Source organism: Argentina silus (assembly GCF_951799395.1).
Source record: "Argentina silus genome assembly, chromosome: 16".
NCBI classification, from domain to species: Eukaryota; Metazoa; Chordata; class Actinopteri; order Argentiniformes; family Argentinidae; genus Argentina; species Argentina silus.
The window spans coordinates 17,380,362-17,408,011 of record NC_139670.1 but is presented as its reverse complement, the minus strand read 5'-3'; the positions used below and the strand labels follow the sequence as shown (position 1 = coordinate 17,408,011).

The window sequence follows — 27,650 nt, the reverse complement described above, 5'->3', positions numbered from 1 at the left end:
AACTCCCCAAATACAGGTGTGCCAAGCTTGTAGCATCATACCCAAGAAGACTTGAGGCTGTAATCGCTGCCAAAGGTGATTCAACAAAGTACTAAAGGGTATTTTTAATAAATTAGCAAACATTTCTAAAAACCTGTTTTCGCTTTGTCATTATGGGGTATTGTGTGCACTGTATATTGGCTTAGTTGTGTACAACTGCATGGCATTCATACAAACTTGGCATAACGCGGATCCAGTTGTGGACATTTCAGCGTTTTAGGTTTAAATGTGGTTATAAACTTACGTTTAAATGAAGAAAGATTTAGACCAATTAGATTAATAGATACTGTACATGACGCCTCTTTTGCATGGCTTGTAACACCCACTCCACACCAAGGAGAAAGGGACAGAGGGCAGGGGGTTCCATGCTACAGTAATAGAGAACAGCTCTATTATCTCTATTAAATCTAGACTTTTCGTTAAAACATGGAACCAATCAAAACATTTAGCGGGCTATAACAACAAACTCTGGGTCTGAAGGAGACATCTCACTATGGGATATGCACCCTTGCGTACCCTCCTTGGAACAGGCCGGGAGTGCATTGCATTTACATTACATTTACGGCATTTAGCAGACACCTTTATCCAAAGCAACTTACAACAAATACATTTGTTTAAGTAAGTGAATCATCTATCCAGCAGTCATCATAAGATAAAGTAATCAATGCTCACACCAGGGGCCATTGGCAGTCATAATGCCAGAAGGCATTTTTTTTAAATTAATTAATTAATTAGTTATTATTTATTAACAGGAGAGAACTATTACAGGGGGGAAGTGGGGGTGAAGAGGTCTCAAGGATTGGGGTTAGGGTTAGTACAGGGACGGTAGTGGGGGTGAAGAGGTCGTAGGAAGGACTGTTAAGATGTAGCTTGAAGAGATGGGTTTTCAATCTACGGCGGAAGATCGGTAGTGACTCTGCAGTCCTGACAGCCTGACAGCAGTCTGCAGTCCTGACAGCCTGACAGCAGACTGCAGTCCTGACAGCCTGACAGCAGTCTGCAGTCCTGACAGCCTGACAGCAGTCTGCAGTCCTGACAGCCTGACAGCAGTCTGCAGTCCTGACAGCCTGACAGCAGTCTGCAGTCCTGACAGCCTGACAGCAGTCTGCAGTCCTGACAGCCATTGCATGGCTGACCCCGGGTTTTCAATCTACGGCGGAAGATCGGTAGTGACTCTGCAGTCCTGACAGCCTGACAGCAGTCTGCGGTCCTGACAGCCTGACAGCAGACTGCCGTCCTGACAGCCTGACAGCAGTCTGCAGTCCTGACAGCCTGACAGCAGTCTGCAGTCCTGACAGCCTGACAGCAGTCTGCAGTCCTGACAGCCTGACAGCAGTCTGCAGTCCTGACAGCCTGACAGCAGTCTGCAGTCCTGACAGCCATTGCATGGCTGACCCCGCCAGCCAATAAAAGCTCATGCACCGCACACCCATTTCATTCTGTGAACCACCTCTTCACGAGGCCGTAAAAGAGGGGAAATCTGGTGAAATATCTCACTCATCTCCTTCAGAGAACCGAGGTTGGATACCGTAACCCAAAGTTCGGCCAAGACCAGCTTCAGCCCACTTTGTGAATGTCCGTGGGGCCAGAGACAGACCGACTGATCAGGTTAAATATTTGTAAGTCAAGCACTGGAAGACAAACCTCAGAAATTGTGTGCAGGATATCTATCTTGAGGTCTACAGTGATAAACCATTCGTTGGGTGCACCTTTGGTGTGCACCCGCCCACTAAAGGACTAGGGCTTGTGAGCTACACCTTGCGCCGTCTTGGGATCTTAAAGTGTCTGTCACAGTCTGGTGAAATGAAAGTATAGATTTTTTACTGTTTCCCTGACAAATAAGTAACAGTGTTTATGATAGCTATAGCTACTGTTTCGTGTGCTGTCTGCAACAATTGAACCTTACTGCATGTGATTCAGGTTTTACACTAGAGTTCATTCTTCACCATGAAGGCCATGCACATTCTATGACCTTGAAACCTGAGCAGTAATTGTTTAATAGACCTTTTAATGACCTCTGTGTCTTGGAGGGATTAAGAGAAAATTTACTTTTAACTCTTTCATATCCATATGATCCTAAATATTTGCATGCTTTGCATTTATCAGTCATGGAAACTGTGCCTTGCCGTGTAAAAAAACCCCAATAATCCATCAGCTATACTACAGTACCAAAACACAGCTGATAGATAATTTGAAAATAATGTCATTATATATATATATATAACTATGTGACAAAGAGGAGCTAATTATTAAAAGGGATAGTTCACTCTAAAATGTAATTTATGGGATCAACCACATACCTTAACTCCAGTTGAGACACCAAGACATTTTTTATTGCCACAAACTGGACCCCATCCACTGTCATTATATTGGAAAATGTGGAGGTGCAAGTTGCTAAATTGTGTCTTGGTGTATCGACTGGAGTGAAGGTATGTGGTTGATCACAGAAATTGCATTTAACAGTATTACATACTTATAATTAAGAAATTAAGTATTTCATAGATGACTCGTGAGTTGTATTCTGTAAAGCATATTTGAATAATCATTACAATCTTACTGCTCAATCAAGAGGTTTTGTGTGGCTTACATAATTAAACTCAGAATTCATTAATGAATTAAATGAAGCACAATGTGCATGATATCACAATGTACAGGATATCACATCAGTATCACAAAATACTGTAGTAGTAGATTATGTAGAGAAAATTATACTTTTTTTTTAACAGCGTGTCAAAGTACAGTAATTTCAAACCAACAGTAAACATCAAATAATTCCTCAAGTAACACATACCTTGAACAAGTGGAATCCATTGAGAGAGTAGTAAAATAGACAAGAAGTGTAGACCTATGAGGTCCATCATTAAATGCCCTTTCTCCTCAATGCTCTTTTTTATCTTCAGATGACTTAACCATTTATACTAAATCCTTACTCTCACCTCTTTTTCCTCTACCCCAATGTAAAGCTTGACAACAGTCAAAAAGTGTCCTTTGGATCAAGATGTCTTACCTCAAATGACCAAGGGTCCAATTTGAAACACATTAAGTATACAGCTTTTTATGACTCCCTCTTTTACATCAATTTCATCTAAGATTAACTTTTACCAGTAAAGATGTTGTCCACATCAGCAAGAAAACATCCAGTCATGTTTGTGTAAGAGGAAGGCAGGAAATTATCTTTAACTTGATTGTAGAAGATTTAAGGCCACTGTCAGCGATATTTTCAGCATTTTAAAATACTGTAAAACTTCCAATAAACAGAGTCTCCAACAAACGCCTGTCTCCAGGAATAGCCGGGCCACTAATGACATTGATGCAAATAAGCTCCAGTCCCTAATACACACTGGGTCAAAATAAATACTTTACCGGTATGTATTGTCTGTTGATATCAGCAGATGCATTTGATTCTGAGTGACTGTTGTGACATTACTGGTATGTATTCTAGTCTGACAGTGGCAGCTTTGTATGGATTCAAGAATAAATTACCATATCTAAGATTCTATGGATTGCAGAGTAAATGCAGGAATTTTCATGCAAGATTGTGACTGAATAGAAAAGTAGATGAAAAGGCTGGACACAAGATTTTTTCTTTCCCTTGCCTCTTCTTCAAGTGTTTATTTTGGGATTCCCCCTTCTCCTTCCCCCACCCATTTGTTACCAATGGGGTGTGAACAGTGTAACAACCTGCTTCAGGTTTTCACCACCTAGCCCATTTGGGTAGGGTTTGCAGGGGAAATCGTGCTGTGGATTTTTTAAAGCCTAGCACACATGCTCATGTTCAGCTTGTCAACTTGTTCCTAAATAATTCGTATAGGCCCTATTGGATGATTCAAAACTGAAACCACTGTCAATTCCAAGTGCAGGGCGTGTTTGACACACTGTAAGGAAGAGGAACATACCTGAACCACTGTCAGAGTGCTCCCCGGCTTTAGTGAAGCACTGTCAGAGTGGTCCCAGGCTTTATTATTGGTATTGTTAATGCTGTGGGCTCTGTTACAGCTGTTGGAGATGTTGCTGTATTACAGTTTGGAAACATGTAGTGTTCAGGTGTTCACCTTTCTCATGTCAAAGTCAATTGTCAAATGCGCAGTCAGAGTGGTTCTGCAAAGGAGCAACTGGACTCTGTCTGGGCAGAGTTTGTGAAACGAGTGTCAGGACCAGTTCTAGACTGGAAGGACTAGACTCTACTGGAAGGACTTCTGCAACAGAGAGTCATCACTAAACTTGAGGAGGAGTCTGTGAAGAAGAAACCAGGGAGGGCAGAGAGAGCACGTGTCACTTTTGACATGGTTCTCAGGAAAGGAGCATGTTCCTGTTTCATCATGAAAACACTTCGACTTGAACTGGACCCCTTCTTTTGCACAACACTTGGACTCCACTAACACAGTGTTAGAATGAGGAGTTGCTAGGTTTGGCCTAGGACCAATAATGGCATAGGTATGTTTGATCCTAGAGTACGGCCAGTGACTGTAAGCCTTGCATCTAAAATACTGCCCCATGTCTCAGCACTAAATGATAGAATGATGGTGCTGTATATGAAGCTGTCCTCGCAGGAGGGAGATGGTGGTGTGTTAGAGGTGGAAGTCAGTGATATGGAGAGAGTAACTTCTAGTGATGGCAGTTTGACACTGAAGCTTCGATACGTGCTTCAAACACTGACCAACAATTTTTATCGAAGCACTGCTTCAAAGCTTGCTTTGGTGCGAAAAAAATCACGTGACATATGACGTCCGAAGCAGCAACTGCTTCGTTGCCTGAATGAATCACCTGACTGGTTCGCGGTCCAATCAGGTGATTCACTGGCACTGCCTCGTCTCGATTCTGACAGGTGACAGGTAGTGATGGCAGTTTGACACTGAAGCTTCGATACGTGCTTCAAACACTGACCAACAATTTTATCGAAGCACTGCTTCGAAGCTTGCTTTGGTGCGAAAAAAATCACGTGACATATGACGTCCGAAGCAGCAACTGCTTCGTTGCCTGAATGAATCACCTGACTGGTTCGCGGTCCAATCAGGTGATTCACTGGCACTGCCTCGTCTCGATTCTGACAGGTGAAAGGTTGCGACAGTTTTGAATTTGAGTGCCTCAACACTTTATAACCGCTCTAAACAATGCACAATTTGTGGATTGTCGTAGTAGGTGCGTTGTTGCTGTTGAGTTGTTGGTATTGCGTTTGTATTCTCTGAGTGTTCTTCTTGTAATCTTTGAGTGTTCCCCATCCCACATAATCACCCCCTGCCATAGTTACACAAACACACCCAACCTATGCCATATTTTCCCCAGCACTCTCTCCTCAATAACACAATACACACATTCATCAATCTTTATTTGTAAATAGAACATGATATTCAGTCTTAGTGTGTGTGTGCATCAAAGAATTTCATCAAAGCAAAGATACTGTAGCGAACGGCGTGGTAGAGCAGCTTGCCTTAAGCGGGTATCGAACTCGCAATCTTTCGCTTACAAACCGGCCGCGCTAGCCACAACACCAAGAGCGGTAACTCCCTTGGCGGAATTGCTAACGGGCCTTTCACAGGGTCGTTACAATACTTTAAATCCAAGGTTGATCAAAGCAAAGATGCTTCAGAACAAAAGATCTTTTCTACAAAAGTAAAGTAGTTTCTCCAACACTGCTCATTGAGGTGTGTGTGTTCGTGCGTGCGTGCGTGCGTGTAATTAAAAGCCTCCTGTCCACCAACTAGCCTGCCTAATTTGACTGCAGCCTTGCACTTCGCCAGGAGAGGTCACTGTAACTGAAGCTTCGAGTAATGAACCCATTTTCGAAACAATTGGCACAAGTGGTTCAGTGCTTCACAAAAGCTTCATTTGCCCATCACTAGTGACAGGTTGCGACAGTTTTGAATTTGAGTGCCTCAACACTTTATAACCGCTCTAAACAATGCACAATTTGTGGATTGTCGTAGTAGGTGCGTTGTTGCTGTTGAGTTGTTGGTATTGCGTTTGTATTCTCTGAGTGTTCTTCTTGTAATCTTTGAGTGTTCCCATCCCACATAATCACCCCCTGCCATAGTTACACAAACACACCCAACCTATGCCATATTTTCCCCAGCACTCTCTCCTCAATAACACAATACACACATTCATCAATCTTTATTTGTAAATAGAACATGATATTCAGTCTTAGTGTGTGTGCATCAAAGAATTTAATCAAAGCAAAGATACTGTATCAACGGCGGGGCAGAGCAGCTTGCCTTAAGCGGGTATCGAACTCGCAATCTTTCGCTTACAAACCGGCCGCGCTAGCCACAACACCAAGAGCGGTAACTCCCTTGGCGGAGTTGCTAACGGGCCTTTCACAGGGTCGTTATAATACTTTAAATCCAAGGGTGATCAAAGCAAAGATGCTTCAGAACAAAAGATCTTTTCTACAAAAGTAAAGTAGTTTCTCCAACACTGCTCATTGAGGTGTGTGTGTGTTCGTGCGTGCGTGTAATTAAAAGCCTCCTGTCCACCAACTAGCCTGCCTAATTTGACTGCAGCCTTGCACTTCGCCAGGAGAGGTCACTGTAACTGAAGCTTCGAGTAATGAACCCATTTTCGAAACAATTGGCTCAAGTGGTTCAGTGCTTCACAAAAGCTTCATTTGCCCATCACTAGTAACCAGGCAAAACCCCAAAAATGCAGAGTCAGAGGCAGTAGGGAGGTCCAAGGCTTTCACTCGAAAACTTAGGGATCTTTACAATAGGCAGCAAAACTGTCTCAGGCATAAACGTTCATAACTCGGCAAGGAGGCACTGCTAACAGAGGTCTTAAAATACTACAACTAATAAGGGCTAACGACTAAAACACAGGTGAGAAACATAAACACAAAAACACAATCACTCCTGTCATTGGTAGCAGGTGAGTCCCTAGGGTAGGAAGGACCAAATATGGGCATCTCCTAGTTACTTCCTCTTGGTCCCCCTGGAAGTGCTCTCGGTTGCCATCTGCTGGTTGGACAGCCTTGTGACACTACCAGTGTGTTTTAAACTAGCAGGATTGACTACCAGTGTGTGTCAAACTAGCAGTCCCGGTGCTCCAGATGTCCAGTCTGCTACTGGGCCTTTACCAAAGTGGATGGAATTGTGTCCAGGACACAGGTTGAGGTATTCATGCCTGCAACCACCTTCGCAAGGTCAGAGGTGGTGATTTCATAAAAACTGGAAAAGTAGCTGTTTGTGAGAGAGATATCAGAGTCAGGGTGGCCAGCTGATTTTAAATTTTGTTTATCTTGGTTTGAAAGAATGACAAAAACATGTGAATGAGTGAGAGAGATTGTTCATTGGTTTGAGGAGTTTGTTAATAGTGATGAACAGTACTCTAGGATTACCACAACCAGGCTGAATGACATCAGAGTAGTAGGAGGATCGGGCACTTAGGAGGATCGGGCACTGACACCTGCTCTATTGGAAAAACAATATGTGTAAAAAAAAAAAAATTGTCCTAACATAGATTTATTTTTTAATATGTTTTTAGGGCATTTCTGCTTTATTGGGATAGAGACAGTAGAGATTGACAGGAAGGATGGGAGAGAGAGGAGGGATGACATGCAAGATATGTCGGGGGTCGGAATCGAACCAGGAACCTTGCGATTATGTGGTATGCGCATTAGTGTGCTATGCCACTAAGCGCCCCCAAATTATTTTTTTCTTATGATGACTGATGTATCGATGATTCGCTTACTTTAAACAAATGTACTTGTTGCAAGTCGCTTTGGATAAAAGTGTCTGCTAAATGTCAAAAATATAAATGTAAATTTAATGTGCACAAAGTATGCCTTTCTACGTTCACGGTAAACATTCCAAAACTTTGCACAAACTGAGTTCGATAGAAGCATGCTGAGCCCTTTATGGTACGAGAGCAACATTTGGGCTTCCATATCTCAGAGGGTTAGTCAGGGCTACTCATCACCAGAGCTCATCATCTCTGCTACACTTCCACCATAGTTGTTGAAAGACTGCTGGATAAGATTATGTAAAAAAGAAAAAATCCAAGCCAAGACAGCATAGCATATGAATGAGAAGTTGGTTACTGCCCTACAGAGGCTGGCAATTCCCAGACTGGAACTGTTTTCTGAACGTCAAAGATTCTGTAAATAAATAAAAAGTTGTTCGATTTGTACTGGGTTTGAGAATGATAATAGATGTCTAAATTATGTAGAAACATGTTGATGAATGAACCCCCTTCTTTCCAACTTGAGGTCCATTTCCCATTAGGATCTTTTTTAAATGAATTTTGATCAGTGGGTCACATATTTTGTTAAATGAATGTAAAAGTTAAGGTATTTGGCAAAAACACTTTTCTTGTAATGTTACCTTTAACTTTACCACCACAGTGTTGATTTAGGTTGCACTGATATGATATCTGATTCCACATAGGTCCATTATGTGACTATGTGGCCTATTTGTGCTCAGGGTGTGCCACACAAAGAAATACCACTTTTGTTAGCAGAGAATGAGTTGCAATGTGATCTTGTAAGTGAATATCCGTGTGTTTGTTGCAAGTCTGAAACTTATGTGTGTAGACTGATCACTTAAATATCACCCGCGCTGGCTGAAAATAGAGCCGCTAGAGTGGGCCGCAGTCTGATCACCTTTATACCAGGCCTACTATTTGATCAAGGTTGCAATACATTTGTACAACCACTGTTTTTTCCTACCATTTGATTTTGGTTTGATTTAAGTTTATATTAGCTTTCGAATATTTATTGTGCCTACCACTTCTGTTGCTTTTGGTTTAGACATTCGCATTCCATTGAGTTGCTCTTTATCATTCAGGTTGTACTGTGCCTGGTGGAGCTTGTTATTCTACCCTTTCAGTGGGAGTTCATTAACCTCTTAAGCTGCACAGGGCCATAATTGGGCCCAAATTCTGCTTTAATTTGATTATTCATTTCATTATTGTTTACTTTATCTCCTTGTCATGTGTAGTATGTTATTCTGAACTATGATCTGAGCATATCCACACACCACTTCAATGTGTTACTTATCAAATGGCATCTGATCATCATATTTCTATTGTTATAAGCAGTTTAGTTTGGGTCTGGAGGCACTAGTGGGCACCTCCTCCTCCTTTGGGCTGCCAGACTCTCCCTCTATGCCCAGCAGCCTAGGCCATGGTGTCAGTCCAGGTATCCCCATTCCCTTTACTATTCAGTGTGCCGTGAGTGACTTATTTGATTTCAGGATATTGAGTGTAGTGGTTATTCAAGCCTTCCTTGTATAACCACCTCGTATTTCAGAGAGACAAGATGCTCCCTAAACTCTCTATGGTCACCTGGCTTGTATCCTGAGCCCTTTTTGGGACAAAGTGTCCCCTCATTCCACTACGCCCCTAGCAGTTATATGGCTTCTTGCCTGTCCATTCCCAGTACCCCAGAGCCTGTATTGACCCAGTAGGTCCCTTTTCTCCCCTTCAAGTCATTCTCCCCTTTATGTACTTTCTCTGTTATGTTGGTTTATACGATGGTGTGTTATAGGCCAGTGGCATATTGTGCAATAGTCTAGTGGAACTAAATCTCTTGTGTGAGCCTCCCTACCTCAAGCCATTAATGTTTCCAAATTATTACTAATGACCCCACTCTCGTTTTTGTTGCCTAATTCTTAAAAGATTGTCTTGTGAAAATAAACATTGTTATATTTTGTATACATCAGCTTCTGTGTCAGTTCATTCAGTTGAACACCCTTAGCAGGGGACCTTGAGTTAATGTCAGCATATTGAGAGTGGCGTAGTCGATCCCTATATTACTAACAGTTTGTAGCTGCTAAGGGCTGCATATAAAATCATTAATATCAGGCAGTAATCCTGCAAAGGCATTTACCATTCATAGAATAGAAATCACAGTTTTATTTAGTAATCTGGGTAGAAAAAGGTGAGAGCAAGAGCAATGGAATCAGCAACATGACCAAGAGGGCATGAGCCAGGCTCCTAGGGTGTCATACGGCAGGGGTGGCCTCCGCTTGTGATCTCTTTTTTAAAAAGGCGATCCTGTTCTACATACATACACACATGATTACATAACCAACTATACTGCTTGGGATGAAATGATGGCAAAGATATAAACTATGACATATGTAAAATGAAATGATTAAGGGATCCCGGATATTTGTACAAATATCCGGGAGTTTAAAACATGGGTTGCCTCCAAATAACCTTCAAAGAGCCTTTCCTCCCCACAAAAAAAGAATCAACATCACAGGTACATCGGTTAGTGATATATTACAACATAAAGAACATAAATTCACAATTACCCACAATTCCCTAGCAGGAGGAATCAATGTAGTGAGTTTTTCAGTTCCTTATATTGTTGAAAAAATGCTTCACTGTCCCATAAAGGGAAGCTATCTGAAAATAATTTTGGCGACACAACATAATGGGAGGCTATATTCTTGAAACCTCAACAACTAATCAGCAATTTTAAATATTTGAAGTAGCCTATACCTGCATGAACCATTGCTTCAACACTGTTTATTTCTTTTTAATACAAGTCTAAAATGCAATATGAGCAGTGAATATGCAATGTGAGCAGGCTGACTTTTGCAATTTTCCTACTTTGTTTTAGGATGATTACGATTATTTGTGAATTTATATTTGATATTATGTGCTTATTTCTCTGCGACTTGAAGCGTAAAACTGCACTACTTCAAGCGAGCCTCGCTTCACAGACGTGCTGCTTTTGAATGCCATCTAGCATGTCTCATAGATCATTGTGAGTTGTTAAACTGCGGCTCATGGCACTGAGACGTTACGGTCCCATGACGGCGTTGGTATAGTTTGGCTGTAACTGTATTACATGTGCTCATGCTCATCTATAATCTCAATTTCAAAGAGGTGCGTGGCAAGGAATGAGATAGGCTAAAAAGTTCCAAATTGCACCTCTTTCATGAAAAGGTTCCAAAAAGGTTCCATTTGATCAAATGGATACTGAGTTTGAAGCTCAAAGGTCTCATAAAGAACCCCTAAGAACCAGAACCACCAAGAGTGTAGAAGGGTAATATGCACATCCCAGACTAAACTTCCATAGTGTTATATTTTGGGTGCACTATCCCTTTAAAGAAATAGGCCAAAGCAGATAGGTGATCTTTGTGAGAAAGTTGTTGGTTGAAATGGAGACATGGGGTTAGTGAGGGAGATCAGATGTCACATTTATATGAGGCGATTTTTTTGCTTTCCAGTGTAACATTCGAGAAGCCAAAGAGGTACAAAGGAGATACAATTTTCTTTGGAGAAGCATATCTTTGCTGCAGGTTGGTCTGAACTTTAAACTAAGAATGTAATTAACGTATGAAACAAATGACAAAGTCTACCAATATTCATAACATTGCTAGAAGTTTTTACAACAGTGTATATCCAAATAATAGTCTTCTCATATTTGACTTTATTCAAATGAGAATTTAAATGTGTGTACATGCATGTATGTGAATGTATAATTATATATACAAAGTACAAGTTGAGTTTATCATATACAGTTAAAACTGTAAATCAGTTTTTTTTTTGCAAAATCTTAGGCAACAGTAATATGAATGTTTTGAGTTCTGTGAAGTTTGACAGTTATGTTTATTTTTGTCCTGAACTCTTCAATTTAGAGCGATACAATGGTATCCCTAACACTTACCTTGTCCGTGCTGGTCGCTGCATTCTGTGGTGAGTAGTACTCCATGGATATGACGATATTCTTGGTAACACATTACAATAAGTGTACATGAATTTACATGAACTAATGTTGTAGATGAACAGATACATTAACAACATATTGAAAACATGTATGTGGACTTAGTTAATAGTTAACAGATACATTAACAAATGGTTAGTTCATGTTGAAGTATGATGCCACCTAAAGTAAAACACTATGGGTACATGAATTATCATGTGTAAATGTACAGTATAAATCCAATTTCAACATTAAAACATTAAAACATTTACAATTGCAATTAGTAAGTGTAAAGCATTTTAACATGTTTATTACACTATTAAAGACATTTTCAAACTAATAATAATACTTTCAAGCATATAGTAATTTAGTGGACCCTGTAGTAAAGTAGATAACTTACTTTGTGGTTCACTATTTTTAAACTTGAACCTGTTTTCCCAGTTGTTGGCATTAATGTAGGACCATCCAGATGTCCAGATCCATCCTAACGTGCATATCTTCGTTATTTAGCAGTACAGCTGCCTCTGCCTCAGCTCACTGTAATGGAAGCTAACAGGACAAACAAATCCTGCCCTATAAAGGAAAAACATATCAATGTTGTAACATTCAAAGCTAAGAATAAAGCAATTACATATTTTTAGAGGTAGAGTGTACACTGTAGAAGAAATTCAAATATATATTTTGTTGTGAAACCATACAAAGTAGTGTACGCGAAAGTCTGGTGTTTCAATGGTTTTTGAATGTAAATCCAATATAAGTGTTATGATACACTGAATGTGACTGAACACAGCATTACAAAGTAATAGGCAATGACTTCAGATCTTTACCAAAAAGCTGCATTAGCTCATCTAACTTAGCCATAAGATCATCTCTGATTTTGGTCAGATGGGCATCTTTCTGTAACTGTGGTGGCTAGGATACAACAGTGCAAATGCGGTGGTGATACCTGGGGATTAAAATCCAATCATCAACAAAATAAATATTATCTGGAGTCACACAAAATGTATGGGGAATGATACAGGTGGTGCGATTTGTCAACATACCCCACAGATACCCCACAGTGTGTCCGGTTACTCAAATGAATCAGATTAGACCTTGTCGGGGGGCCAGGCCCACAAGGCAGTATCTACCAGGCTCTCTAACGGGGTGATGAAGAAGGGACAGAACAGTATATGTGTGTGGACCCCTCCATGCAGGTAGCATTAATGACATGGGATCCATTAGAGAAATTAACAGGGTCTAGAAGAGTGAAATTGTTTACTGCCATAGCACCTTGAACCAGGGCGAATTACTATGGAAACCCATTGGGATCTAAATAGTATTTATGTTTTTACAAATTATTGTGAATTTCAGCTGGCCAGGCATTGAAATGTCACAAGTGTACAAGCATCAATGAAGATCAGCCAACCTGCCTCCAAGCTGACATACAAGAGGTGGAGTGTGGAACACATATCACCCACTGTGCCAGAATCGTTATGCTCCCACCAGCCTGTGAGTGAGCAAATCCCTTTTTTTTTTTTTTTTTTTACTAATAGCAGTACTTTGATATGGTGTGGTCAAGAAATTATTTTGTCAAAACGAATCTGTACTGTTCAGTTCAGTTTCAGAATCAGAATCAGAATTATTTTATTTGACCCGAAGAAAAGATGCAATGATACATATATGATTTTCCATTCTTTCCAGTTTCACTTCAACAAATGACCATGACATGAGCAATGTTACATTGCCTGATTAGCCTACTGTTGAATTTACCGTCCTCCATAAAATATTGATGGCGAAAGATTTCAATTTCGAACCCTGCCAACTGTGTTGCTGGATTTGATGCAGCGTCTCTAGTGCGCAGGGAAAATTTAGATTTTGCACGTACAATATCAGATGAAAAATGCGGGTATCTATGATATTCATGAGACACACACCTCAAATGTGAGTTTCTCCGCCCCAAACGCGCAGTTGGCACATTGGTGCGATGAACAGACACGTACCTTTCAGCACATCCGTAAACACAGGCTTATTACATTTGTTTTACTCATGCCATGTGTGTTTGTATTTTTCTACCTGTATGTGTATGTAGGCTACAGTAGCCTATGTGTGTCTGATTGATGATCGAAATACACGCTCAGGGAGACGGTCAAATTCGCCCCGATTACAGACATTTGGAACACTTTTGTGCGTAACTCGATCGCTTGTTATAACCCAGGAGAAAACATCAATATTTGTTTTGAATGTGGGTTTGCATGATGGAGCATAAGAACCGACGGGTTTGTCTGTGGACTTTCCCGACGCCTAAAGGTGCCACTGAAAGAAGATTTTGTCTTAACTGAAGTTTTTTTCAACTTTAGCAAATGACTGGTGTATAGACTTCTTGCATATATGTATAATTATACTTCATTGCATAACATTATTGCTTCAAAATTGTGTTCTGTTTTACTTGTTATAAAGCACTGGCGCTTCACATTTGACCACATATTTTTTTTACAGTATGTACAGCACCAATTATGTCTGTCAATATATTACATTCAATATGTAAGCTCTTTAAAATACAAAATGTGGTATTCTAATGATTCTTAAGTCCTAACTTACTACCAGTGCATTCTTTTTTTCAAGGTATTGATCTAATTCACTGATTACACTGTTACACTAATGTCAACAAATGGAGGTCTCCAGACTCTGATTACTGACTACTGCTTTGGTTAGTAATGAGGGCCAGGGGCTTCTAGTGTTAAGTCATTCTTGAAAGGCACCATAGGCAGGATTGTGCCCTCTTTTCACTGCAATGGGAATTGCAATGACAATTCAGAATAGTGTCTCCTCCTCTCTCCCTCCCCTTGCTCAATGCAAACTACTGCTAACTGAAACAATGAATGAATGAGTTGCATGACCTTGAAACCTGTGTGGTTGAAATGCAGTCATTATTTAGGAAACATGAACACAGAAATTAGCCAGCTAGTGGAGACACTCACATTCGCTAAACCCAAAGTGTCAAACAAATCCCCTCATTTCCCAAACAAAACTCAGACAAGGCTGTAATGTTAAACAGGATGTTTACAAGCAAAAATCATCATGTTACAAACTGATTTGCACATAAAGGCTTCCATTGCTTAGGTCTGCTTCCGGCACTGAGAAATGCTTGTGGTTCCCAAGCAGTATAGGTAGCCAATGAGCCACACACACGGAAATGGCAGGTTACACGCCCACAGCAAGTGGTAGACACTCAGAAACTCCACCAAACATTTTGGAAAGGCAAATTCAGGCAGAAGGGCAGGATCTTGGCAGGTGCATGCACTGTCACATACTGCTAATGCATCATAAGTAATGATTCAGCATGGGTATTTAGTGACATTTTCAAGGGGAAAAGTTACATGTTGCACCTTTAACAATGCGTGTGTGTGTCTCCTCAATTTCAGATGGTGAAGTTTTAAAATGTGCCACTGAACGTGAATGCCAAGCTGATGTGCCCCGACAGGTAGACAGACAGTGCTGCACCACTGATCTCTGCAACTGACCCAAGGCTTCACTCACTGCACATGGAGCAATATCAGCAAGGGATAAAGTTGTTGTTGAATCAGTTCTCATATGTATGTTATTATTTAGTTTTCGCTTGATAATCATCTAAAAATTATAACATTTAGTTCACATTCCTTGTTGAAATATGACTTTTGTGAAATAGATATAATGAATAAATGAAATTAATCTGAATGTTATTTACACATCATGTGTATGTTGTGTGGACTCATTGTCACCGCTGAAAAAAAAATGCCAGTAGGCTACTGAAAAGCCACGTCTCTGTGGAAATGTGGTCATGAAATCTCTGTACAAGATTGTGTCCCTTGCTTTGTTTACAGCATAGGTAAAATTGCCAGGAGGGATGGGGGGAACATGTGCCCCCAAATATTCAGAACTGGTCAGTTCTCCCCCCCCCCCAATATTTCTTTTAAATGAATAAAAGTAATTTGGATGCACTGCGCCTCCTCTGCTTAGCCGCGCTGTCAATTTGTGCCCCTCCCCCATTAATTTAAAACCAGCCTCATTCCATTTCAGATACACATTTTGAATGTAATGTAATGCGCCCCTCTGGTGTGGCACCCCTCTCCCCTCTCCCCATTTTGAAAGAAAACCTTTTGCAAACACCTCTTTTGACAACTTGACTCCAGCAAGGAAGCAGTAAATACAGTTTAAAATTTGAGTGACTTTTCAAAATCAATTCAATCAATTCAATAAATAGTTCTGCGTCGCAAATGCAGTTCCAAATCAGAAGGTAAGATTAGGTTAAGGTAGATAAATGATAAGTTATTTTTACTACTTGTATTTTGTAGAATCACTGTCAGCATCTAAATACAATGTTGTGCAATGTTGTGTATCTCTGCAAGCAAGCATTCATTGCTAAAGTAGGTTATTTCACCAAGATAACTAGGATACAGTGCCCTGCATAAATAATGGGACAGTGAAGCATTTCTTCTTTTGGCTCTACACTCCAAAATTCTCTCAGCTTTTATTTGATGGTATTTGTGTACATATTGGTTTCACCATTCAGAAATTACAGCACTTTTTATGCATAGTCCCCCTATTTCAGGGTACCCAAAAGTGATGGGACAATTTGCTTGACAGGTGTTTCTGGTTCGTTAGGTGTGTTCTGTCACATCATTTGTATAGTCATAACAGCGCTCTCAATGTCTAGTATTGATTCTCGGCTTTGCGTTTACCTTTGGAGTCTGCTATTGGTGTCTGTCAACATGAGGACCAAAGACACGTCAATGAAAGTCAGAGAAGCCATTATAAGGCTGAAATATCAGAAAAAATCTATCAGAAACTTTGCAAAACCTTAAACCTACCAAAATCAACAGTTTGGAACATCATTAAAAGGAAGGAATGCACAGGTGAGCTCTACAAATCTACAGTGGATGATGGAATAATGCTTACCATAATTAAGAAAACCCCCAAAACAACTGTCTCACAGATCAGGAACACTCTCTAGGAGGTAGGTGAATGTGTCAGAGACTACCATCCACAGAACACATCACCAGAAGAACTACAGAGGCTACACTGCAAAGTGCAAACCACTAGTTAGCCACAAAAACAGGATGGTCAGGTTACAGTATGCTAAAAAGTACTTTAAAAAGCCTGCAGAGTTCTGGAAAAAGGTATTTTGGACAGATGAGACAAAAATTAACATGTACCAGAGTGATGACAAGAGTAAAGTGTGGAGAAAAAAAGGAATTGCCCAATATCCACAGCATACCACCTCATCTGTGAAATATGGTGGAGGGGGTGTTATGGTTTGGGCATGTATAGCTGCCACTGGAACTGGCTCACTTGTCTTCATTGATGATGTCACTACTGCTGGCAGCAGCAGGATGAATTCTGAAGTGTACAGAAACTTCTTAACATGCAGTTATAGCAGTAGTCCAGGGTAGGTCCAGGGTTCGGCAGGCAGGCCGGTAGTCAGACAAGCAGGGGTTCGGCAGGCAGGCGGGTAGTCAGACGAGCAGGGGTCGGGCAGTCGGGATGAAAACCCCTGTGGTGAAAACCCCGTTGCAGATCTTACAGTAAAACCTGGGGCGCCAGGCTTCCTCTTTTCTGCACTGTATATTCAACTGTTCTGTTTCTGTTTTGTCTTATTATTTTGGTCTGTTGCAAAGTGCCTACCCAATAATGATTGTGTGTTAAAAGGCTAGAATAATGGACCTACTCTAAAGGGTAAATCATATAATGATACTTTTGTATTAAAACATGCACACACAAATGTACATTTGTATATGTATGTTTCCTTGGTATTTTATCATTGTACTCTGCAAGATTGTTCTTTACATTTAAGTTACATGTTTTGTTATAAACTTCCCTAATTTATGAATTTTTAGCTGCTCCTTTGACTCTCCCCAGCCTAAATACACTGCCAGATCCACCAGGTCTGCTTTTTTTAAACTGACCGAAAGTGTTGTGCAAGGACGCACTAGAAACCATAGAATTTGTATGCATGACTGAAGATAAGTTGCTAACCACCACACCTTAAACAGAGCAACCAGGAAAATAATCCAGCAGTTCTTCCCTTCATAAATAATGTTCAAAAAGGAGCTTCCCCCATGACTGCCTGCTTAAAACTACATAACTCACCCCTAGGCTTCGTGTGCATACAGATGGTGGGTACTTACGCCCCTAAATACCGCTTGCTTTAGAAAAGACTGATTGCCTCCAACCAAGCTACGGCGGTGGCCCCCCGAGACAATTGCACAAGCTATACGGATAACACACAAACACAACAAACATCTGGGGAAAAAAAAGAAATCCCCCTAATGAGGAAGCGTTGCTTATGCTTATGCAGTGAAAGCAGTGGTGGCTCTGTACAAAGAACGCTGCCTCATCTGTAAGAGATCACCGGTTCAAGGCTTGGTTTTCACTACCGATCTTCCACCGTAGATTGAAAACCCATCTCTTCAGGCTACATCTTAACAGCCCTTCCTAAGACCTCTTCACCCCCACTACCCTCCCTGTACTAACCCTAACCCCAACCCTTGAGACCTCTTCACCCCCACTTCCCCCCTGTACAAGTTCTCTCCTGTTAATAAATAATTTTAAAAAACTGTTGTTGGATAGATGATTCACTTACTTAAACAAATGTATTTGTTGTAAGTCGCTTTGGATAAAGGCGTCTGCTAAATGCCATAAATGCAAATGTAATTATGCCTACTGAGGAAATGACTTCCGCTCCAGCCAGCTAGCAGTGTGACATCACCCAACAGGCCATATTCATCCCCATGATTGCACTTACTAATTATTGTGGTCCTTCCCTGTCCCTCACTTCAGCAGCGTATTCTGGAAAACATTCCTCCTACAATTTGCAATACCAAACAAATGTTGTTTGAACGTAGTCAGCCTTTTCAGTGTCAGTCCCCCTGTTCTTACAGTTTGTTAAAGTCCTCCATGATTTCCACCGTAGTCTTTCCTTTGGTTTCTGGGATGAAGAATAGCATGAATGCTGCACTCAAGATGCAGTATGTCACAAAGATCAGGAAACAGTATTGTCCCAGAACATCCTGCACACAGACACACAAATATGAACAGTTAATAGATCAGTTACTAACCATCATTAACTCAAGGATGTATTGGTGAAAGAATGACAGATATATGTTTAATATATGTACACACAGGACCTATCTACCTATAATAGAGTTCCGATAATACCTCATGAAGCAGGTTTGTTAGCTTACAATGCCTACTTCAAAGAAAATGATGTATTACTGTTGGGTACTGTTAAATAAAGATTCAGTGACGGTTGAGCGGGGGGGGGGGGGGTCAATTGAGCAGTCTTATAGTCTGTGGGTAAAAACTGTCAGTATGAAGTGTGTGTTGAGTGGGGTCAGTATCTCACCACTATGTATGGGAAGATCATCCCAATGAGGAACAGGCTCAACCAGCTGACTGTGCCGCTGATGATGTAAGCAGATGGACGCCAGGCCTGCAGGAAGAGCTCTGCAGAGAGGACCATATACACTCCAGCTGAAAAGACAACAGCTGGTTGCATTATGCATTACAAGCAGCTCTGCAGTTTACCTGAATCCCAACCCAGCACATCACTCAATCCACTGCAGTGTATTTAAGTCATGACACATTAAGTGATTGGCATTTGTAGACAGGCATGTAGAGTACTCACAAGGTCCGAGTCCATACACACAGATGACAGAGAAGATGAGGGCAATGTTCATATACGGTACCCATGAGTACAGGTCCTGTAGAAAGAGCGAGTCAGCATTACCTGTCAGGCATGATTGATGAAACAAAGACACAGATAAGCCCTGAATGTATAGGACAACCTTTATAGACAGTGTGACTGTCAGTGCTGACATGATGACACCCATCATCAGGTAGCCATATCCCATCAGCTTTTTCCTGCCAGCACAGTCTATCAAAAAAGACTGGGACACAACAGAAAAGTTGGGTAATATGAATGATGTATGGTTGATATTTGATTGTGCCCAATGCACATTTCACTCATACGCGGCATTCAACGGTGAAGTAGTGCTTTGGAACTTTCTCCTCTTTGTCTTATGTAAAAGGCGATCCGACCATCGAAATTACCTGTATCATTTAGTATGTGTAGGCAGCTTTACAGTAATGTTATTCTTTGCTTTATGTGATTTTATATCCTGTCCTACCAGAGTCTGAGACGATACTCACAGAGAGAGAGACAGTGATGAGCTCTGTCACTCCAATTCCAATGGACACGTAGGGTATCTTGTCCTCGGCCACTCCAGATTCACGGAAGATGTCAAAAGCGTAGAAATAAATCTGATAGACAAAGATAGTAGAGAAATTAGGGGGTCAATGTATTAATTTTGCCAGCAACACTGTTATGATTAACGGTGTAACAAAAGAGTTGTTCATAGTAATAAAACCTAGAAAGAAAAGGAAAAACAAATACAGAACAAGATTTGGGATAAGACCAAAGAAGAATGACGAGGACAGAGAGGGAAGCAGTTCATCAGAAGTGGGTAAAATGATGTATCAGCTCTTCAGTTGTACTGTATATCGGATACAGAGTGACCTTATCAGGTAAAGGTTTTGACACTGGATTGTGTGATATTGGTAAAATAATTATCTCACAGCGTTAATGCCACTGAACTGAATGCCGGCACAAGGGATGACCAGAGTCAGCAGCTGCCATCTCACGCAGCGAGAACGAAGCACATCTAATACGGTCTTAGCCTCCTGGCCCTGCGAGATAACTCTCTCCTTCTCCATGTCATCAAGCTCCAGCTTCAGATCATCCTCTTGCCACAGCCACTGCAGAGCTACCACATATACACATACACTATTCATATACACAGCAACATACAGTAATACAATATATTCTCTTACTCTATGAAATGATCTCTGGGTTCATAGAGCTGGCCCAGTTCACATACCTTTTTTGCCTCCCTCAGTGTCGCCCTTGTCAATGTAGAGGTAGCGGGGTGCCTCAGGGAAGTAAAGCAGGGCCAGGAACTGAAGGATAGCAGGAAGGCCACCGAGGGCCAGGAGACAGGGCCACATGTCATCTGTACCCATAAGCTCTCTGCACAGGAGAGAGAGAGAGAGAGAGGTGAATTTAACTCACATCACCACCATCCCATCTTTAATAAGGAATATATTTTTGTCAGCCCCTGTCAAACTGCTCTTTGTCATTCTCCTGTGAACATTGTGTCATTTATTAATCTTGAGTGATTAGTCAGATGAGCTCTTCAATACCTTGTACCTATGGTAATCCAGTGCACATGGTTAGAAGTTTTATTGTCGCTTTTCTTGTTACACTGTCTTGCACAGTATGTGTTGTGTCCAACTATGTTTAACTGATGTAGTACATGTCAAAGGCATTGACCTGATGCTAACTATTTGACCCATGACTTTCCCAAAGCCAATAAAGATGGAGCAAGTGAGGGTCAGGAATCCTCTCAGTTTCATTGGAGAGCACTCGCCCAGGTACATCAGATGGACACTCAATCCAAGGCCTGAAAATATGGAGAAAGGTAGACAGAGATGTTATAAATTAGAGTACCACAAAGACTGCAGGTATAATCTCACATACAGTCCACATGTAAACATATAGCCTACAGTCAGGGCTTGAATTGAGGAGTTATGTGGGGGTATGTCGGTACCCCTTGTTAAAATAAGTGGGAAAAGCATACCCCATGTTAGATTTAGATTTTGGAAGAAAAAAAAAACATGAAGTAAAACAAGCTGATTATCAAAAATGTTATCAGCAACACGCACACTTCTGCAAAACGCTTGTTTCTCTCAAGATGTGATTGAGCAAGAGGAGGGGGAGCGTGAGACCTCTTGTTCACTTCTGCAGACTTGTTGAAACGTTCTCAGTGTTCAATGGGATTGATTTGAGCAAGGCATATGAAGAAGGCACTGCACAGATTCATTAATATTGATTACATATTTGGCATCTCAGGAATGCACATGGATTTGGTGCGTGTGTTAGTGTGTGTGTCCCTGCAGATGCATGTGTAGGGGGGACGATTTCTCGTTGGCTTACTCTTATCTGCTACATGGGAAACTAGGCTAAAGTTGCTTTATTCTTATGTCTTAGCAAAACATTGATCTTCAGATATGACAGGCAATATAATTATTTTCTTACGGGGCAAATTCCTTGAAGTTTTTGCTGCATTCCTTGCTCTTAAGTAATGAGAACTGACCAAGAGAGACATTTTGTGGGACATATATATATAAATAATAAAATATAATAATAAAATCATGGAAAAATGTTGGGGTAAAAAAGAACCACACACATACCGACATTATATCCATAGAGAAATCTGCCCACCAGGATCATCTCAAAGGACTTGGCCATGTGACTAAAGACCATCAGCAGAGCTGCCACCACAGCCACCACATTGTTCCACAACAGGGCTTTCTTCCTGCAAACTCAAACCGCAGGTTGGAGGAGCGAGAGAGCAAGTTTCAAGTTTATTTGTCATTTACGTCATATACAGGTATACAATGCAACAAAATCCTTGAGGCAGAGCAGCTTGAAAACATCAATCAACATCAACAATACAGTGTAATACGTATATAAAAGGTCAACCTAAATATAAGCACTAAAAGTAGTAACAGTAAATACGGTCAAATAAAAATCGACTATCACCGTCCGTGCTTGACAGGGAGGCTGCCACTGTGGATAGCACCAACCCATGCCCCGAGACTGAGCACAGACATTATGAAGGACCAGATGAGCATGTCGGTAGAATAATCCACTGGAACCTTGTACCTCCCCAGCCACGACTGGTTCACAAAGCTGTGGATGTGCTACAGACAGGGACAGGGACTTGTTTAGTACACTCAGGTTTTTCTCCCAAAAGCAGACTTGTACTCTTGTTATAAATACAATCTTATAATGAATTGCCATAACAGAGAAACATACCCAATGCAATTCCAATAATTTCACCCCCATTCCTTTTTCTTTCTAAAGTGTTGATCATTCTTACCTCTGTTGATCATTCTTACCTCTGCTGGAGAAGCCATGATGGAGACTTGTATCCCATATTGAAATGATCCCCCGATTCCTAGTACCAATGTCAACAGGTAAAGTCTCCAGTACTGCATCTGGAATTGAAATCGACATATTTATCCTTAATTAATTCACATGTAAACTACCAGAACTGTTTACAGAGTTTATGACACATGACTTCCGTAGTTTGTGATCAAAATAGTCAAAAACCTGCACTGTCTAATGAGGTACATGTGGCAGGTGGAAGTTTTCCATCTAGGCCTGTCTCCCATGTGAACATATGAAACATCCATCGTCAGAGCCAGGTGGACATTCCCAGCTATATAACAGATATAACAGCCTGCTTCTGGTGGGACAATGAAACAAGAGCATCATTAAGAAGTGGAAGGCGTATGGCACCACCAACACCTTACCTAGATCAGGCCGTCCATCCAAACTGGATGTCCGAGCCAGGAGGACATTGATCAGAGAAGCTACTAAGAGGCCAAAGGCAACTTTGAAAGACTTACAAGTCTTTATGGCTGGGGCTGGTCTGTCTGTGCATGCGACAACAATCTCACAAGCTTTACACAAAGCTGGCCTGTATGGCAGGGTAGCAAGAAAGAAGCCTCTTCTGAAAAAGTGCCACACTCAGTCTCGTTTGTGCTATGCAAAAACACACCTAGAAGATTCTGTTGCCATGTGGAAAAAGGTTTTATGGTCAGACGAGACTAAGATTGAACTTTTTGGACTGAACTCCAAGCGCTATGTTTGGCGAAAACCAAACACAGCACACCATCCAAAATCCACCATACCTACTGTGAAGCATGGTGGTGGCAACATTATGTTGTGGGGATGTTTCTCTTCAGCGGGGACTGGGCAATTGGTCAGCATTGAAGGGAAAATGGATGCTGCCAAGTACACCCAAATTCTTGAGGACAACCTACGTCCCTCTGCTAGACAGCTGAAGATGGGCAGGTCATTCACCTTCCAACACGACAACAATCCTAAACATACCACCAAAAGAACAACGCAGTGGCTTAAGGATAGAAAGGTGAATGTCCTTGAGTGGCCAAGTCAGAGCCCTGACTTAAATCCGATAGAAAATCTGTGGATGGACTTGAAGAGAGCAGTCCATCGCCGCTCACCATGGAATTTGACTGAACTCGAACAATTCTGCAAGGAAGAATGGGCAAATATTCTCCAATCTAGGTTTGCAAAGCTAGTAGAGACATATCCAAACAGATTGATGGCTGTAATTGCAGCAAAAGGTGGCTCTACAAAGTATTAAATCAGGGGACTGATGACTTTTCCAACCCTGTTATTCTTGTTTTTCATTTTTTATAAATGTTCAGAACTGTCGCCTTTTTTTTCATTAGTTTGATGTTGTAAGTTTTTTTTTTTAATGGGTTTTGATTTCAGGCTGTAAGACAAATATAGTAACTATTTCAAAGGGGTATGATGACTTTCTATAGGCACTGTAGATAGATAGATAGACAGACAGACAGACAGACAGACAGACAGATAGACAGATAGATAGAGAGGTACTTCATTGATCCCAGAGGGCTAATTAAGGTGTTACAGCAGCTCACATCACAAACAACAACAACAAAATAAAGTAAAGTGACAATAGAATAGTAGAATAAAATACACCTACAGCGGAAGATGGAGGACAGCCTGCAGGACAGCAACACAAGAGAGATGTGGAGCAGCGTGAGGAAGATCACCGGCTACAAGCAGGCTCAGAAGTTGAACCAGTTCTTCAACAAGTTTGACTTGGGGACTCATTGACTCCTTCCCCCTAGCTCCACCAATGACTCTCCACTCCGTCCTCCCTCTCCTTCTCCTCCCCCCAGCTCCTCCAGGCCTGCTCAGCTACCGGACTCAGTCTGGAAAAGGTCACATCAATGTGGAAAACATCTTGCCTGGTACCGGTACCAAAGAAAAAGAACCCCAGTGTTCTGAATGACTATAGACCGGTAGCCTTGACATCCCACATCATGAAGACCATGGAAAGACTGGTGCTAGCACACATGAGGCCCCTGGTGAAGACATCCTTGGACCCCCTGCAGTTTGCAGATGCCATCATCTACCTGCTACACAGAGCTCACTCCCATTTAGATAAGGCTGGCAGCACTGTGAGGGTCAAGTTCTTTGACTTCTCCAGTGCATTTAACACCATACAGCCCTTACTACTTGCGGATAAGATGCTGAGGATGCAGGTGGACTCCCCCATTGTTTCCTGGATTACGAACTACATGACCAACAGGTCACAGTTTGTACGGCTGCAGGGATGTGTATCGGACTGGGTGGTGAGCAGCCCTGGCGCCCCCCTGGGGACAGTTCTGGTTCCCTTCCTCTTCACCCTCTATACCTCAGACTTCAGGCACAACAAAGATACTTGCCATCTGCATAAGTTCTTGGAGGATTCTGCTATTGTGGGATGTGTCAGTGGAGGCCAGGAGACCGAGTACAGAGGACTGGTGGACAGTTTTGTTGAGTGGTGTGAGCAGAACCACCTGCTACTCAACATCAGCAAGACAAAGGAGATGGTGGTGGACTTTAGGAGGACTAGGGTCCCCCTGTCTCCTGTTTCCATTCAGGGAGAGGATGTAGAGGTGATCCAGAGCTATAAGTACCTGGGGGTGCACCTGGACAATAAACTGGACTGGACTGGTAACACAGATGTCCTGTACAAGAGGGGCCAGAGCCGGCTTTATTTCCTGAGGAGGCTCAGGTCCTTTGGTGTGTGCAGGACTCTGCTGAACATGTTCTACCAGTCAGTGGTGGCCAGCGCAGTGCTGTACGTGGTGGTATGCTGGGGGGGCAGCATCAAGGAAGGTGACACCAAGAGGCTGAACAAGCTTATTAGGAAAGCTGCTTCTGTCCTCGGTGTCACCCTGGACACTGTGGAGTAGGTGGCCAATAGGAGGATGAGGACCAAACTCCTGGCCATCATGGACAATCCCTCCCATCCTCTACATGACACTGTGGCAGAGCAGAGAAACTCCTTTAGCAACAGATTATTACAACCACGTTGCACTCAGGAGCGCTATAGGAGAGCTTTTCTGCCTGCCGCAGTAAGACTGTACAACTCCTCCTCCGGCTGTCTCGATTGGGGTGATCAGTCAGGCTGGGGGATGTTAAATCATACTGGACTGTTCTTACTGTATATAATGTTTCAGATGTCTATTTTATTTTATTCTATTATTCTATTGTCACTTTATTTTCTTGTTGTTTGTGATGTGAGCTGCTGTAACACCTTAATTTCCCATCAGGGATCAATAAAGTACCTATCTATCTATCTATCTATCTGCCTTGTGAGCATATTAGAAGACACTAGTCAGTGGCAAATCTAATAAACGACCCCACATGACGACCCCATATGTGTCATTGCAATGCCTTTGTTTGCATAAAAATACATAAAAAATTCCAACTACATGTTGTCACAAACTTGCTCTGTCTAATGAGGTACATTTGGCAGGTGGAAGTTTTCCATCTAGGCCTGCCTCTCATGTGAACATGTGAAACATCCATCGTCAGAGCCAGGTGGACATGCCAGGCCAGCTATATAACAGATATAACAGCCTGCTTCTGGTGGGACAATGAAACGATGACCCAATACATAATCACCAGACAGGTATAATTAAAACTGCACTTTAAAAACAACATTTCTGTTGTACAGAAGGACACCCTGAAGACAATCATTATGTGGCATGTTTGGGCCCCATACACAGAAAACACGTCCAACAACATGTTTGGCATTGTGACCCACGTGAAGATGGACGTTCACTTTTTGACCCTGCGCTCATGAAACAAAGCTCAAAATTGGTTCATATCTGTTGTGTGAATGGAGTCCATGTACATATGTTGTTGTTGTTTTTCCAAAATGTGAAACATATAATTGACACCAGTGAAGAACTGCTACGCAAATCAGTCCCAACCACCGCCTGTTAGAATAACTGTTCGTCACATACATGTAACACTGTACTGAAATTATTACACCATGCCATGCGTTCTAAACAACATTACTCAGTGCCTTTTGAGCTTAACAATTTCTACTGAATTCAACCTAATGTAACATTTATAAGCAGCTGAGGACCATCGACCCATCTTCATCAAGTGGCAGTTGATATGTCAGTGGTTGGAGCTGCTGAGCTTGCCGCGCCAAAGAGGGAGGAGTGAGGAGTGTATACGTCCGGGAACAGTCCGCATTGTTTGCACAGGATCCGGAGACGAGCAGCGAACCGACCTCTGGTCATGGGTTTCCCTCCTACGTTATTAACACGGTTCGGTAGACTTGCCCGTCATCGACCATGCAAAATGGAAGAAAGAAGACAAGCAGTACACAAGCACACCTAAGAAAGCTGTAAAAGCTGTAAGAAACACAATTCCAGTAAGACATCCACTTAAACACTGAAAACCCTGCATCGAAAAAACACACCGTTTGTGCACTAGAGGTTGTGTCGAAGGAAGACGTTTATCATTGCCTTGGTTGTGTTTTTCTGCGGCGCTGGAGCCGGAGATGGATGACCGGCATCTGGTCATAGCTTTCGCTCCTCGATGATGAACATCGGTTTGTAGGCATTGTCAGTGGTAGGCATTGCAGATAGCAGGACATGGAAAGAAGGAATACAAGCACTATTACTTGAGAATTACAATGGAGTTCCTCTGCTACCTCTATCAAACTAAGTGTATGAGAGTGAGTAACAAAGTCATCCAATCTAAATCAGAATGTGTGAGAATCATAAGGATAGAAGAATAATCATGACCGTGATTCACCATGCCTTAGAAGCCCGCAACCAAAGCTACTCACAATTGGATCTACATGGTGACTTAAAACGTCCTTTTCCTAAAGGACACCAACTGTTCACTTAGAAGAAGAATAAAAGACTTTAACATGCTAAATTGGTTCCTTGATACCTGTGAGACACATTGAGCAGGATAATAATACACACCAAGCTCTAGTTTCCATAGACCTCTATGTTAAAATGTGCA

At 41.7% G+C, this 27,650-nt stretch overlaps 2 protein-coding genes and 1 long non-coding RNA gene across 4 annotated transcripts in view; 1 reads left to right on the top strand and 2 right to left on the bottom strand.

The window, feature by feature from the left end:
• lrp2b (low density lipoprotein receptor-related protein 2b) overlaps nt 1-2,897 on the bottom strand; it is a gene marked incomplete at both ends in the record, with an annotated part of 85,070 nt that extends 82,173 nt beyond the window's left edge. Inside the window, one exon of the mRNA XM_083688220.1 lies at nt 2,831-2,897. Within this exon, the coding sequence (XP_083544346.1) occupies nt 2,831-2,897 (67 nt within the window). The remainder of the gene's footprint in view (nt 1-2,830) is intronic.
• Nucleotides 2,898-11,230: 8,333 nt separating this feature from the next.
• Nucleotides 11,231-15,202, top strand: LOC310817360. 2 transcript variants are annotated; one of them, XR_014554676.1, is made up of 4 exons: nt 11,231-11,285; nt 11,625-11,682; nt 13,043-13,180; nt 15,094-15,202. It is a non-coding gene; the product is annotated as an uncharacterized lncRNA (long non-coding RNA). The 2 variants fall into 2 exon arrangements; XR_014554677.1 differs by having other exon boundaries at nt 11,237-11,311.
• Nucleotides 15,203-18,582: 3,380 nt separating this feature from the next.
• On the bottom strand, nt 18,583-22,768 carry LOC310816886 (solute carrier family 2, facilitated glucose transporter member 11-like; the record flags this gene model as incomplete). Its single annotated transcript, XM_083687223.1, has 11 exons — nt 18,583-18,717; nt 19,053-19,180; nt 19,335-19,410; nt 19,495-19,596; nt 19,859-19,969; nt 20,285-20,472; nt 20,587-20,735; nt 21,039-21,168; nt 21,959-22,083; nt 22,311-22,471; nt 22,670-22,768. 11 exons carry the CDS (start codon nt 22,766-22,768, stop codon nt 18,583-18,585), a joined length of 1,404 nt encoding a protein of 467 aa, XP_083543349.1.
• Between the last annotated feature and the right edge of the window lie 4,882 nt (nt 22,769-27,650).